The following is a 16,560-nucleotide window of genomic DNA, read 5'->3' on the forward strand; positions in this document are numbered from 1 at the left end:
TCTCCACCAAGCATCTGATTAGAGATGCAACACTTCTTTAGTAATTGTTTGCTGTAATTTCTGGGACACACCTATCTTATTTTGTGTACTGCTTCATACCTAAGTCTTATGCACATTTCAGTCTTTACTATTATGTTGCATTAAGGGAAAGTAAGAAGATATTTTTTTTTTGCAGATGAACATAGTAAATAATGTAACTTTAAAAAATAAATATAGCTAGATTGAGAGAGAGAGAGAGAGAGAGAAATGGTAACACTATTGCATATCATTTGTAAGATACGTGTTTGTTATGATAACAAACACAAACTCTATAACCCTACTAATGCTGAGTCTTTATTTCAAAGGTCATCCATTTCCAGTATATTTTAAGACCACATATTTATTATAACTGATTATCCAATTAAAATATCTGCTCATGCAGATACTTTTATTGACCAATAAAGTTTCATCACAGTAATAATACATTAGTAACTTTTATGGTCTGAAATATTTTCTCCAGTTAATAGATTTGTTGCTATTTAATTTCTAAAATGTTTTATTTTTTACTTTTTATACACAGCAAAAGAATAAGTAATTACACTAACACATGCAGGGACGTTAAAAAAACATGGATATAAAACATCTTAAGAATATTATAATTCTTTCCTTTGGATTTCTGCTCCTATTTACAGCGTATGGCGGACTACAAACTTTGCAGGTAATGTAATGTAACCAAAAATAAAAATTATTGCAATTTTACATTCATACACATAATATACACATGAATTTTTGAATACATAACACAATGCCTCCTATGTTATTAAACAAATAGAGTGTCAACAAATTTTAGGGAAAAGCTATCCTTGTCCATTTTTCTTTAACGGGCAATGGAACCCAAAATTTTTCTTTCATGATTCAGATAGAGAATACAATTTTAAACAACTCTCTAGCTTACTTATATTATTTATTTGCTTCCTTCTCTTGTTATCCTTTGCTGAAAGGTTTATCTAGGCAAGCTCAGGAACAGCAGAGAACCTAGGTTCTAGCTGATGATTGGTGGCTGCATATATATATATATATATATATATATATATATATATATATATATATCAATTGTAATTGGCTCACCCATATGTTCAGTTAGAAACTATTAGTGTGATGCTGCTCTTTCAACAAATGATACAAAGAGAATAAAACGAATTAAATAATAGAAGTAAATTAGAAAGTTGTTTAAAAAACGTATTTTCTTTATATGAATCATGAAAGAAAAATTTTGGGTTCAAAAGAAAGTTTTTTTAAAATTGTATGCTCTGTCTAAATCATGAATGTCTAATTATGACTTTACTGTCCCTTTAATGTATATTACATTAAGGAAAACATAACTTATATAAGAACTTACCTTATAAATTAATTTGTTTCATAGTGGCTAGACTCTATGAGCTAGTGAAGTATGGGGATATACATTCCTACCAGGAGGGGGCAAAGTTTCCCAAACCTCAAAATGCCTATACATACATCTCCCACCTCACTCACGCCTTAGTTTAACAAATAGCCAAGAAGTGAGGTATATAAAAAGGAGTAAAAAGCATACAAAAAGATGAACTGGAAAAATAATGTGCTTTATACAAAAAAATCATAACTACAAAAAATACGGTGGGTCTCATGGACTCTTGCCACTATGAAAGAAATTAATTTATCAGGTAAGTTCTTACATAAATTATGTTTTTTTTTCATGTAAGTGGCAAGAGTGCATACGCTAGTGACGTATGGTATATAATACCCAATATGTGTAAATCCACAGAGTCCCTAGATGGGAGAGATAAAATAAAAACAGCTATCTCCGCTGAGAAATTAAATCCCCAAAAATAATTAAGTTTTCTTAAAAATGTAAAAAAAAAACTAAAATCAAAGGCATTGGAATCAAGCTGAGACAACTGCCCGAAGAACCTTTCTATCAAAGGCTGCTTGCAAAGAAGCAAACACAAAAAAATGGTAAAATTAGAAAAAGTATGCAAAGAAGACCAAGTTGCTGCTTTGCAAATTTAAACAAATGAAGCTTCATTCTTGAGAGCCCAAGAAGTGGCAACTGATTTAGTAGAATGAGCTGTAATTATCTGAGGCGGAGACTGCCCCGCCTCCAGATAAGGTTTGTGAATCTAAAGTCTTAACCAAAGAAACAGAGAAATAACAGAGGCTTTCTGACTTTTCCTGAAACCAGAAAAAATAACAAATAGACTAGAATCTTTCTGAAATCTTAAGTAGCCTCAACATAATATTTTAAAGAACTTACCACATCCAAAGAATGTATAGACCCTTCAAGAGTATTCTTAGGATTAGGACACAAATAAGGAACAATTTCCCTATTGATGTTGTAAGAATTCAGAACTTTAGGCAAAAATGTAATTGAAGACCGCAAAACAGCTTTATCTTGATGGAAAATCAGATAAAGAGACTCACAAAAAAAAGAGCAGACAATACAGAAACTCTTCAAGCAGAAGAGATAGCCAAAAGAAATAAAATTTTCCAAGAAAGTAATTTAATGTCCAGAGAATGCATAGGCTCAAAAGGAGGAGCCTGTAAAATCTTCAAAACCAAAATTGAGACTCCAAGGAGGAGAAATAGATTAAACAAAAAAGTGAATATCAGGAATTTTAGCAATCTTTCTATGAAATAAAAGACAAAACCATAATCCAAACCATCCTGAAGAAACTGTAAAATCCTAGGAATTCTAAAAGAATGCCAAGAATAACCATGAGTTGAACATCATGAAATATAGATTTTCCAAACCTGAAAATAAATTCTACTTGAAACAGACTTACGAGCCTGTATCATAGTGCTAATAACTGAGTCAGAGAAACCTCTATGACTAAGCACTTTTACAATTTCCATGCCTTCAAATTTAGAGATGTGAGATCCTGATGGAAAAAACAGCCTCTGAAACAGAAGGTCTGGCCTTAAAGGAAGTGGCCAAGGCTGGCAACTGGACATTCTGACAAGGCCTGCATACCAAAACCTGAGATGCCAAGCTGGTGCTATCAGAAACACATAAGATCGTTCCATTATGATCTTGGAGATCACCCTTGGAAAAAGAACCAGAAGCTGAAAAATGTAAGCAGGTTGTTAAAAACGAAGGAACTGCTAGAGCATCCACCATCTCCTCCTGAGGATCCTTGGACCTGGAAAGGTATCTGAAAAGCTTCTCATTTAGACAAGAGACCATCAGATCTATTGCTGGAAGACCCCACATCTGAACAAAATGAAAAAAAAACACATCTGGATGGAGAGCACTCCCCCGGATATAAAGTCTGACGGCCGAGATAATCCCCTTCCCAATTGTCTACACCTGAGATATGAATTGCAGAAATTAGACAAGAGTTGGATTCCGTCCAAGAAAGTATCCAAGATACTTCCTCCATAACTGAAGGACTGCGAGTCCCTCCTTAATGATTGACATATGCCACTGTTGTGATATTGTCTGTTTAAAAACAAATGTTAAAGTTGTCTCTTCAATAGAGACCACGCCTGAAGAGCCCTGGAAATATCATGGAGTTCTAAAATATTAATTGATAACCTCACCTCCTGAGGTTTCCAAACCCATAGTGCTGTCAGAGACTCTCAGACAGCCCCCCCACCTGAAAAACTTGAGAATCTGTTGAGAATACAGATAAGGTAGGATGAACAAATAAGGCCCCCTGAACAATAAGGTGATAGTTCAACCACTAAATCAGAGAGAAAAGAGTGTTGGGATTTACGTATATCAGTTGTGATAACTGAAAATAATCCCTGCACCTATGGAGCAACATACAAAGCTATAGAGGCCTCAAACGAAAATGAGCAAAGAGGATCGCACCTGCTACTGCAGTCATAAGACCTAAAACTTCCATGCACATAACCACTGAAGGAAATAATAGAGACTGAAGGTTTTAGACAAACTAAAATTAACTTAATTTGTCTCTAGTCTATCAGAGAAAGAACCATAGAGACTAAAATCTATCTGGAAACCTAAAAAGGTGACCCTTGTCTAAGGAATAAAAAAACACTATTGTAAATTGATCCTCCAACCATGTCTTGAAGAAACCACACTAGTTGTTTCAAGTGAGATTCTGCTGAACGAAAAGATTAAAGCTAGTACCAAATATCATCCAAATAAAGAAACACCGCAATACCCTGCTCTCTGAATACAGATAGAAGGGCACTAAGAATCTTTGAAGAGAATCTCTGAGCTGCCACTAGCCCAAAAGTACAGGCGACAAATTGGTAATGCTTATCTAGAAAAAAGAATCTCAGAAAACAATAGTGGTCTGAAAAAATAGAAAATAAGCGTCCTGTAAGTCTATTGTGGACATGAAGTAACCTTGCTAAACAGAAAGGCAGAATAGTCCCTATAGTCACAATCTTGAAAGCTGGGACTCTTACAAAACGATATAAAAATTTCAGATCCAGAATTGGTCTGAACAATTTTTTTCTTTAGGACAAAGAATAGATTTGAATAGAAACCCCAAACTCCGTTCCTGCAGAGGAACTGGAACTATCACCCCTGAAAACTCTAAATCTGAAACACATTTCAGAAAAACCTGAGCTTTCATAGAGTTTGTTATAACATGGAAAATAATCTTCCCATGGGAGGTTTTTATTCTGAAACCTAAATGATACTCCTGAGAAAAATAATATTCTGAATCCACTGATTTGAACAGAAACTGTCCAAAAGTGTTGAAATAAATACTATCTACCCCCCACACACACACACACACCAGCAGAACTGGATAAAAGACTGCACATTCATGCAGTCTTAGGGGCTGAAATTAGTTTAATTATAAGGCTTGGAATTTATTCAAATTCAGAAAAAAAATCTAAATCAGAGCCAGAGGCCTTAGGGGAATGAAAAACTAATTAGAAGTTTAAAAAAATACCCTTAGATTTCTAAACTTGGGACAGAAAAAACTCCAAAAGTGTTGAAATAAATACAATCTCCCCCCCCCCCCCCACACACACCAGCAGAACTGGATAAAAGACTGCACCTTCATGCAGTCTTAGGGGCTGAAATTAGTTTAATTATAAGGCTTGGAATTTATTCAAATTCAGAAAAAAAATCTAAATCAGAGCCAGAGGCCTTAGGGGAATGAAAAACTAATTAGAAGTTTAAAAAAATACCCTTAGATTTCTAAACTTGGGACAGAAAAAACTCCCTTTCCCCCAGTAATAGAGGAGATAATAAAATCCAATAGAAAACCTTTCAAAATAAATATCCTAAAATAATAAGATAGTAATCAAAATATAAACACCATATCAGAGATTTAAGCCATAAAACTCTTCTAGTAAAAATGGCTAAAACAAAGATTTAATATCAGATAAAATGACATAAAATACATCATAAATGAAATGATTAGCATGTTGTAGTAAAATAACAATGCTTAGACAAATCAAGATCTGACAACTAAACTGTCCAACCAAAAAGTTGAAACAGCAGCAACATCAGTCATAGAAATGGCAGGTTAAAAAATATGGCCAATATGTAAATATGCTTCTCTTAAGATAAGAGACAAACTTCCTATCTAAAAGATCCCTAAAAGAAGAAATATCTTCCATAGGATAGAATTACATTCAGCAAGAGCAGAAATAGCCCCACCTTAAGGGACTTTAACCTAAAAACACTAAAATAGCCATAGGAAAAGGATATAGCTTTTTAAACCTAGAAGAAAGGTAAAAAGAAACACTACATTTAGAATCCTTGCTAAACATATGATAAATGGCATCTGGAATAAGAAAAACTTCAAGAGTTACCTCAGAAGCTTAAAAAAACAGAATTCAAACATGTGCTATTCTTGTTATCAAGAAGACTAGATTCCTCAATACTCAAAGTAAACAATACTTCCTTAATAAAGAATGAATACATTCAATTTAAAAAGTTTGATTTATCAAAATTAATCTCTAAAATAGGATCCTCTGAGTCAGAGAAAACCACATCAACAGAACTACTACAGTATGCTGTCGATCAATACAAACTTCATAGGTATATGAGAAGTTAGGAGAGATTGTTTACATTAATTTGAAGGCGGAATAGCAATCATAGCCTTCTCTAAATCATTTGCAATATAATCCTTTATATCAACAGTAATATCATGTACATTAGACTGTGAAGGTAAAACAGTAGATGTATATGTACTATAGAAACATTATCAGTATGAATAATAAAACACAAGTGCCACATATTGAAGCTGAATAAATAAATCAGCTAATTAAACAAAATACACATTTAGCTTTGGTAGAAATTGTGTAAGGCAGTATAGTTTCTACAGTAACATCAGAGGCAGGATCAGTTTGAGACATCTTGCAAAATGTAAAGGAAAAAAAATAACTTTTAACCCCTTAATGACCGCAGCACTTTTCCATTTTCTGTCCGTTTGGGACCAAGGCTATTTTTACATTTTTGCGGTGTTTGTGTTTAGCTGTAATTCTCCTCTTACTCATTTACTGTACCCACACATATTATATACCGTTTTTCTCGCCATTAAATGGACTTTCTAAAGATACCATTATTTTCATCATATCTTATAATTTACTATAAAAAAAATTAGAAAATATGAGGAAAAATTGAAAAAAAATACACTTTTTCTAACTTTGACCCCCAAAATCTGTTACACATCTACAACCACCAAAAAACACCCATGCTAAATAGTTTCTAAATTTTGTCCTGAGTTTAGAAATACCCAATGTTTACATGTTCTTTGCTTTTTTTTGCAAGTTATAGGGCCATAAATACAAGTAGCACTTTGCTATTTCCAAACCATTTTTTTTTCAAAATTAGCGCTAGTTACATTAGAACACTAATATCTTTCAGGAATCTCTGAATATCCATTGACATGTATATATTTTTTTTTAGTAGACATCCCAAAGTATTGATCTAGGCCAATTTTGGTATATTTCATGCCACCATTTCACCGCCAAATGCGATCAAATAAAAAAAATTGTTCACTTTTTCACAAATTTTTTCACAAACTTTAGGATTCTCACTGAAATTATTTACAAACAGCTTATGCAATTATGGCACAAATGGTTGTAAATTCTTCTCTGGGATCCCCTTTGTTCAGAAATAGCAGACTTATATGGCTTTGGTGTTGCTTTTTGGTAATTAGAATGCCACTAAATGCCACTGCGCACCACACGTGTATTATGCCCAGCAGTGAAGGGGTTAATTAGGGAGCATGTAGGGAGCTTTTTGGGGTAATTTTAGCTTTAGTGTAGTGTAGTAGACAACCCCAAGTATTGATCTAGGCCCATTTTGGTATATTTCATGCCACCATTTCACCGCCAAATGCGATCAAATTAAAAAAAACGTTAAATTTTTCACAATTTTAGGTTTCTCACTGAAATCATTTACAAACAGCTTGTGCAATTATGGCACAAATGGTTGTAAATGCTTCTCTGGGATCCCCTTTGTTCAGAAATAGCAGACATATATGGCTTTGGCGTTGCTTTTTGGTATTTAGAAGGCCGCTAAATGCCGCTGCGCATCACACGTGTATTATGGCGAGCAGTGAAGGGGTTAATTAGGTAGCTTGTAGGGAGCTTGCAGGGTTAATATCACATTTAGTGTAGAGCTCAGCCTCCCACCTGAAACATCAGACCCCCTGATCCCTCCCAAACAGCTCTCTTCCCTCCCCCACCCCACAATTGTCCCCGCCATCTTAAGTACTGGCAGAAAGTCTGCCAGTACTAAAATAAAAGCTATATTTGTTGTTTTTTTGTGTTTTTAAAAAGCATATTTACATATGCTGCTGTGTACTATCCCCCCCTTAGCCCCCAACCTCACTGAACCCCCCCAAACAGCTCTATAACCCTCCCAATCTAACTTAATATGCGCCATCTTGGGTACTGGCAGCTGTCTGCCAGTACCCAGTTTAGAAGAAAATATGGTTTTTTTTTATTTTTATTACAATTTTCTGTAGTGTAGCTTCCCCCCACACAAAACCAACCCCCCACACCTCCACGATCTATTTTTGTGCTTTTGCACAAACAAGATTGGGCCCTTTTTCCTAGCAATATTTTCCGTAGTGTAGCGGTTCCCACCCGCTCCCGCCCCGTGCACGCGCCCACCCGCCAACCTCCGTGCACGTGCGCGCTCCCGCGCGCGCCCCCTAATGGCCCCGCCTCCGATCCCGCCCCCCTTGATGGCAGAAGATACACCGATGGCCGCCCACCCGCCTCCCAAGTCGGCTCCCACCCACCAACGATACCGGCCATTGATGTCCGGTGCAGGGAGGGCCACAGAGTGGCTCTCTCTGCATCGGATGGCCATGTAAAGTTATTGCAGGATGCCTCCATATCGAGGCATCACTGCAATAACCGGAAAGCAGCTGGAAGCGAGCAGGATCGCTTCCAGCTGCTTTCCACACCGAGGACGTGCAGGGTACGTCCTCAGGCATTAACTGCCTTTTTTTTGAGGACGTACCCTGCACGTCCTCGGTCATTAAGGGGTTAAACAAAAAATCCAATTTCCTCAAAATAGGAATGGGAATAAAAATGCTTATATGAAAAACAAAAGCAAATGTCATAGTCCTCTGTAACAAATGAAAGCAGAGAGCAAAAGAGGGAGAGACTTAATATAACAAAATTTTTGGTGACAAAAATGACGCCAACAAAGATGACGCAAATGCTGAGAAAAAAAAACTTTTGGCACCAAGGTTAACAGGAAATTACACAATTTGCGTCATCACAGGCGTGACTTTTTGGCAAAAACAGTCACGTCAACAAAGACGCAATAAATAACGTGACTCGCGTCACAACAAACGCAACCTTTGCGCCAAACAAATTTTAGCCAAGAATAACGCAATAAAAAGAAACATTTTGCACCATCGCGAGGCTAAATTGCCTGCGAAAATTAGAAAAAAAAACAAGACTGAAGTTACAACTAGCTGGAACCTCAAGTAAGAAAAAAATTATACTAAATTTCTCCCAAACATAATTTTCCATGCTGAAACTGTTAGACTGCAAAGAGGAAATAAACATAGACCTGAGTCATGGCAAATATATGCAATATATATTTAAAAACTTTAAAAATATAAAGTGCCAAATATAGCTGAGTGTCTTAAAAAAAGATATATACTTACCTGAAGACCCATCCACATATAGCAGACAGCCAAACCAGTACTAAAAACATATCAGCAGAGGTAATGGTAGAGGAGTATAATGTCAATCTATGAGGGGAGGTGGAAGATGAATCCCCATAACCGAATTTACAGAGAGCCTTAGAATAGATTTCCCATAGGTAAAAACATAGCATCATAAGGCAAATACTCCCTTTACATCCCTCAGACAAACACTGTACTTTGAGAGGAACTGGGCTTCAAGATGCTCAGAAGCGCCTTTCACAGAAGAAATCAAGCACAACTTGGGAGGTGTATTTATAGTCATTTTGAGGGTTGGGAATCTTTGCCCCCTCCTGGTAGGAATGTATATTCCCATACGTCAATAGCTCATGGACTCTTGCCACTTACATGAAAGAAAGACACTTATTTTACAATTTAATGCTCAATTTAATGCATCAGTAAGCTGATGATTCCTCTCCACGTGTTATACTTATGACTCCTAAAGGAATATAAAATGCTAAATAAATGATTGATAGAATAATGTATAAAAAGCAAATAATAGGTTCCGAATAATATTCAGGTGAAGTCATTTAAATATTGAAACAATAACTTAAGTTTGAGTGCCCACAAAAGCAGCGGGCAACCTTCTCTTTTTTCCTCATCTACTGAGGCCAATTAGGGACAGTTATAAATTGGTAACCAGCGTGTACAACCAATGACGATGCAGAATATAGAAGTGTTTATTCTGTAATATGCATTTCCATTTTAGCAGGAACTGAAACGCCCACAAAGTTTAGAATTAAATTATAAGCAAAGGTGACAAAATAAAAACAGTTAAAGTATATTGCAAAGTTGTTTTGCTACCTATAATATTGATTTTATATTACAATTTCAAAGCAAGTAATGTCCCTTTAAAAGTAATCTAAAGAGAAATGCAAACATATCTTCTTAACCCTTTAATGATAGCCGATTTACCCTGGTCTGAAAACCCCTTAGGACACACAACGTGCAGAGTACGTCCATGTCATTAAGGTATTAAAAAACAATTCCATTGTTTTAATAGATTTGAATGTCGCTGAGACAAAATGGTAATGTGAATGTATTTTAACTTGATGAAGTAAAATAAGCTGAGATTTTCTTCTCATTCCATTATATTTAAATAATCTTTAGAGCAGGGGTATCAAACTCAATGTAACAGGGGGCCACTGGCTAAGTGTCCTGCGCTCATGGGGGCCGCTTGAACTAATTAAGTGCTAGATATACTAGGAACTGGAAGTGACATTTACCCAAGTAGTAGTGCATGGTGGGAGTTGTAGCCCACAACAGACATACACAGTTGTCTATATTTATCTCGTGAGTGCCAAGTGATCATTCTGGAACTGTATAACAATGTCAAAATTGACATTTATCCAAGCAGTGCATGGTGGGAGTCTACACCGGACTTGTCTGTATATTTATCTTTTGAGTACCTATATAGAACATCAAAACGGTTACACCTCTTAGAACCCTAAAAAAAATTGACAGCCCAAATTATTGGTTTACCTTAAACAAGGGAGGGCCACATGAAACTATCTTGGGGGCCACATATGGCCCCAGGGCCTGTACTTTGAGACCACTGCTTTAGAGAGGGCTCAGTATAGATACAATTGTGATGTCTATTACAGGCCGTTAGCAAAGCATTTTGCACAGGTAGTTTTATAATCCATTTTTAAATTCAAAGCCAATCCAATGCATTAAAAAACAGATATCGGGGCTGATTTATCATTGTCTGTCCGACATGATATGCTGTAGCGTATCATGTCCGACAGACATCGCTGAATGCCAACAGCATACGCTGACAGCATTTAACGTTGTACAAGCAGTTCTGGTGAACTGCTTGTGCAATGCCGCCCCCTACAGATTCGTGGCTGCTAGCAGGGGGTGTCAATCAACCGATCGTATAGGATCGGGCGGATTGCAGATTGCAGCCTCAGAGGCAGCGGACCAGTTATGGAGCATCGGTCTTAAGACTGCTGCTTCATAACTGCTGTTTCCAGCGAGCCTGCAGGCTCGCACGGAAACAGGGGCATCAGGGGCCATTTGGCCCTTAATAAATCGGCCCCATTTTATGTTTTACATTGCATTAACTCTTCAAGTACTTTTCATTCACCTAACTCTCAATATTATAGGAAAACAGTTTTCACAAATTGTTCACATTATTTTTTAATGTCTAATCCTTATGTGCTGTTGTCTTTTCTTGCAGACAGATGAATGGAACAGCCTACAATTCTTTTTATTTGTATTAGTTTACATTCCCTCAAAAAAAAAGTCATGTGCAAAGTCATATGAGATTTCTCTTACAAACACTCATGTGCTGACAACCACAGGCGCCATAAAAGAGTAACTGTCTTAGTTTGACTTTAACTTTTGGTTTCCTTTCCAGCATGATTTCTATGAAAATATAAAAAAAAAAATATGAAAAATTCAGTGTTATCTTAAAGGCACAGTATAGTCAAAATTAAACTCTCATGATTCAGATAGGGCATGCAATTTTAAACAACTCTCCAATTTACTTTTATCATTAAATTTGCTTTGTTCTCTTGGTATTCGTAGTTAAAAGCTAGACCTAGGTAGGCTCTAAGCCCTTGAAGGTCGCCTCTTATCTGAATGAATCTGAAAGTTTTTCACAGCTAGAGGGTGTTTGTTCATGTGTGCCGTATAAATAACATTGTGCTGACGTCCGTAGAGTTACTTATGAAAGTTCAAAATATCCAGCACCTGGGAATAATAAAGGGTGTGCTCGCAACCAGGGTCCTGCAGAAAACCCCAATATCAAGAAAAAAAGAAGATGCAGCACCACCAAAACTTCATCTTGCAGGACAGCCAAGACCAATAGTCTCATACGTTTCAGACACAGGCCCCTATTCATCAAAGGTCTTGCGGACCTGATCCTCACAAGAGCTGCTGGTGCAACGCCGCCCCCTGCTGACTCGCGGCCAATCGGAGCAGGCGGACAGGGTTATGGAGCAGCGCTCTTTAGACCGCTGCTTCATAACTGCTGTTTCTGGCGAGTCTGAAGACTCGCCAGAAACACGGGCCATCAAGCTACATTCGGAGCTTGATAGATAGGCCCCACAGTCCTTAGTTATGTCTAAGGACTGTGTCCGAAACGTTGTATGAGACTATTGGTCTTGGCTGTCCTGCAAGCTAAATAAATCTGCTTGAATGAAGTTTTGGTGGTGTTGCTTCCTCTTTTTTTTGTAGAGTTACTTATGAGAGAGAACTGATTGGCTAAAATGCAAGTCTGTCAAAAGAACTAAAATAAGGGGCAGTCTGCAGAAGCTTAGATACAAGGTAATCACAGAGGTAAAAAGTATATTAGTATAAATGTGTTGCTTATGCAAAACTGGAGAATGGATCATAAAGAGATTTTCCTTTTTAAACAATAACAATTCTGGAGTAGACTGTCCCTTTAAGTTTAATACTAAAATTATGAAATGTTTCACTGGAAACACAAAGTTCACAAAGTGAAAGTTTCATTATTCAGACAGAGCATGCAATTTGAAACAACATTCTAAAGTTGTTTAAATTTGCAATGCTTATATAGACCACAAAAGTTTAAATTTGACTTTACTGTCTCTTTAAAACTCTAATTTTCAGCATCCTTTCAAATCGCACTCTTTTCTAGTTGCTGAAAATGTTACAACTTTATTGTTTGTCAGTTCTTCCTTTGTTTTATATTTATATAATTTTATGCTATGAAATACATTGCAATTCTTACTTTTAAAAATAAAAGATTCCTTTCCACAATAATAAAGCATGGTATTTATTTCACAGTCTTTTTATTTTTATACAAGTCCTAAAGCCCATGTACATGGGCCAAAATCCTCATCCACTTGGATCCCCTCCCTCCCTCTTTCCCCTTCCCTGCCGCTCTCATTTTTATTCTGCAGTGCAGCGGTCCCGCCCGCTTCTGCCCCCCACGCTCGCTCCAGCCCCCCACCTCTGCTGTCTGATCCTCACGGCCTTTTGAAGTCTTGTGCGCAGTCACTGACTGATCTATCCTTACGGCCAGGTATGTTTGTCTTGCGCTGCAGTCTCTACTGTGCATGACTGCATCGGACAAACATACCGATGCCTTTTATATTATAGAATAATTTTACCACTTCTAAAATACTAATGTATTATTTTCATTACTTGTCTTTACAGAGTAGCCTTAATCCTGAAAAAGGATTGGGTGTTGCATCACTAAGCGTTGTGTATGGATGTCTTATCATCTCGTCATTGTTCCTCCCTCCAATTATTATAAAGAAAATTGGCTGCAAGTGGACAATTGTGGTCTCAATGTGCTGCTATATCACGTATTCAGTGGGGAATTTCAAGCCAAATTGGTACTTTTTCTTTTATGCCAAATAATTGCCAAAGTCGTCTTTATAACTAGTAAATCCAGGCTGAAACATTTGATTTTTATAATATTTGCCTTTAATTCATTTAATTTGTTAATTTAATTCTTATACATTCTATTCCCAGGTATAGTTTGATCATTACCTCTGCAATTCTGGGATTTGGTGGGGGACCCCTTTGGGCTGCAAAATGTACTTATCTTACTACCAGCGGAATTAAATATGCACAGAAAATAGGAAAAGAGAAAATGGACATTGTGAATCAATACTTTGGGCTTTTCTTTCTGATTTACCAGTCATCTGGAATATGGGGAAATTTGATCTCATCTCTTGTACTTATTCAAAATCCTGCAAAAGGTGAGTTAAATAATGAATAAATAAATAATACATAAATAATATATAAATCAGATAGTGCTACTGTCCTATAATATATGTATCTTTTTTTTTTAATACAATTAAACTATATAAAATGAGAGATACAATTAATATTGTCCATAGGGTAACAAATACACAAAGCAAAAACAATATTGGTTTCAGAACATAGTCTAAACCAAAAATAATTGCCTAGTCTAGAGACTTACAAATAAAAAAAGTATTATGCCATATTCCTTTATACAGATATGAGTGCTGTGTTGTGTTAGGTTACCTTGTTCTGAAAATGTGATGTAACTTTAATTAATAAATTCTAAACAACACAAATAAAATCAAACCCTTTTAGCAGATATTCAATTTTTACAAATTAATTTATTAATGTGCCTGCATTTATCAGTGTGCGAGTGTCTGCCAATCGTCGCGAGAAGGGGCTGTCAATCACAGCAATCTGACTACTCCAGGGTGATTTTAATCCACCAGCTCAGATCTGGAGGATAGGTTCAGAAACAGAGGTCTGATGACTGCTGCTTCTTAACTGTCAACTGCAGGCTTGCTAATCAGATGAATAAACAAGCTGCACTAAGTTGTGAAAATTAAAGAAAAAGATATGTGAAAATGTCCAAGATTAAAAGACTTTCAAAACTGCATGGATCAATGTCTTACCAAAGAGAAGAAAGCTTCTGCTCAGTATATTTTACCCCGGATATACACATACACACACACTCACCGGCCACTTTATTAGGTACACTTGTTCAATTGCTTGGTAACACAAATTGCTAATCAGCCAATCACATGGCAGCAACTCAATGCATTTAGGCATCTAGACGTGGTGAAGACGACTTGCTGAAGTTGAAACCGAGCATCAGAATGGGGGAGGAAAGGGGATTTAAGTGACTTTGAAGGTGGCATGGTTTTTGGTGCCAGACGGCTGGTCTGAGTATTTAAAAAACCGGTTATCTACTTGGATTTTCTTGCACAACCATCTCTAAGGTTTACAGAGAATGGTCCGAAAAAGAGAAAATATCCAGTGAGCAGCAGTTGTGTGGATGAAAATGCCTTGTTGTTCAGAGGTCAGAGGAGAATGGGCAGAGATTATAGAAAGACAACAGTAACTCAAATAAGGCCTCGCTACAACCAAACTATGCAGAATACCATCTCTGAATGCATAACACATCGAATCTTGAAGCAGATGGGCTACAGCAGTAGAAAACCACACCGGGTGCCACTCCTGTAAGCTAAGAACTGGAAACTGAGGCTACAATTCGCACAGGCTCACCAAAACTGGACAGTAGAAGATTGGAAAAACGTTGCCTGGTCTGATGAGTCTCGATTTCAGCTGCGACATTCAGATGGTAGAGTCAGAATTTGGTGTAAACAACATGAAAGCATGGATCCATCCTGCCTTGTATCAATGGTTCAGGCTGGTGGTGTAATGGTGTGAGGGATATTTTCTTGGCACACTTTGGGCCCCTTAGTACCATTTGAGCATTGTTTAAATGCCACAGCCTACCTGAGTATTGTTGCTGACCATGTCCATATCTTTTATGACTACAGTGTACCCATCGTCTGATGGCTACTTCCAGCAGGATAATGCACTATATCACAAAGCTCAAATCATCTCAAGTTGGTTTCTTGAACATGACAATAAGTTTACTGTACTCCAATGGCCTCCAAACATCACCAGATCTCAATCTAATAGAGCACCTTAGGGATGTGGTGGAAACGGAAATTTAATGCAGCATTCAAATTCAAATATTACATTTAAAAACAGTATTAGACTAGAAATACTATTTCGTATTCTAATGTAACATTCAAATTCGAATATAGCATTCAAATTCAAATATTACATTTATTAAGCACAGTTGTAGACTAGAAATACTATTTCGAATTTGAATGTCACATTCGAATTTGAATATTACATTTCGAAATTGAATGAATACATAGTTAAACATTCTATTATTCGAACAAATATTTTCTAATTTTATTGAAAAACTCGAAAATTCGAAAATAGAATGTTATATAAACATTCGAAATTTGATTTGAACGAATGAATGTATCAAAATTCATTTAAAATTTAAATTTTTAGAAACATTCGCCCATCCCTAACTATGGGCAGGGAAAGTAGTAATTTTTGATAATTTTATTTTTCAAAAATATTAGTGAAAAAGTTTGGATTTTAGAATAATTTTTGAATAACAGGAGAAGCTGCAAAAGAAAATAAATATACAGTGGTTGATTGACAAGTAAATATACTGTAGCTTGCATTGCAATTGATCTCAGTATCTCATTGGGTGCATTTGCCAAGTTCCAGCTTTGATTTAGATTTAGATTCTTAACGTCATGTGAATCTATTTAAGACAAATGAGGCAGTATGCAGAGATTACATAACAGGGAGGATTATCTGATTGTGAATTTGTGCCACATATATAAAGATAATGAACTACAATTAAATACAGGATTATTTAGCTGCACCTGGGAAAGGAGTTTATAAAAAAAATAAGAGTAAAAAATGATTTCGATATCATTCTGTATATTAATTGAATGTTATGTTTTTCAAATCAGTGAAACCAAACTTAGGGCTAGTGGAGAGCTATTGTTAGCTCGAGGAATGTAATCGCGATTGCAAGAACGCAGTGTTCTTTACACTCAATTCCATATTACAAGTGGAATGCTTTTAAAGGGAAACTGAACCCAATTTTTTTCTTTTGTGATTCAGATAGAACTTGAGATTTTAAGAAACT

General features: G+C 36.3%; 1 protein-coding gene across 1 annotated transcript in view; it reads left to right on the forward strand.

Moving 5' to 3' along the window:
* The first annotated feature begins 607 nt into the window (after positions 1-607).
* The window catches only part of LOC128655574 (protein unc-93 homolog A-like), a 63,727-nt gene continuing 47,774 nt past the window's right edge, over positions 608-16,560 (forward strand). The window contains exons 1-3 of the mRNA XM_053709166.1: positions 608-697; positions 13,254-13,435; positions 13,575-13,804. Coding sequence (XP_053565141.1) covers positions 608-697; positions 13,254-13,435; positions 13,575-13,804 — 502 coding nt within the window. The remainder of the gene's footprint in view (positions 698-13,253; positions 13,436-13,574; positions 13,805-16,560) is intronic.

The sequence above is a fragment of the Bombina bombina genome, chromosome 4 (assembly GCF_027579735.1).
Source record: "Bombina bombina isolate aBomBom1 chromosome 4, aBomBom1.pri, whole genome shotgun sequence".
In the NCBI taxonomy this organism is placed as follows: Eukaryota; Metazoa; Chordata; class Amphibia; order Anura; family Bombinatoridae; genus Bombina; species Bombina bombina.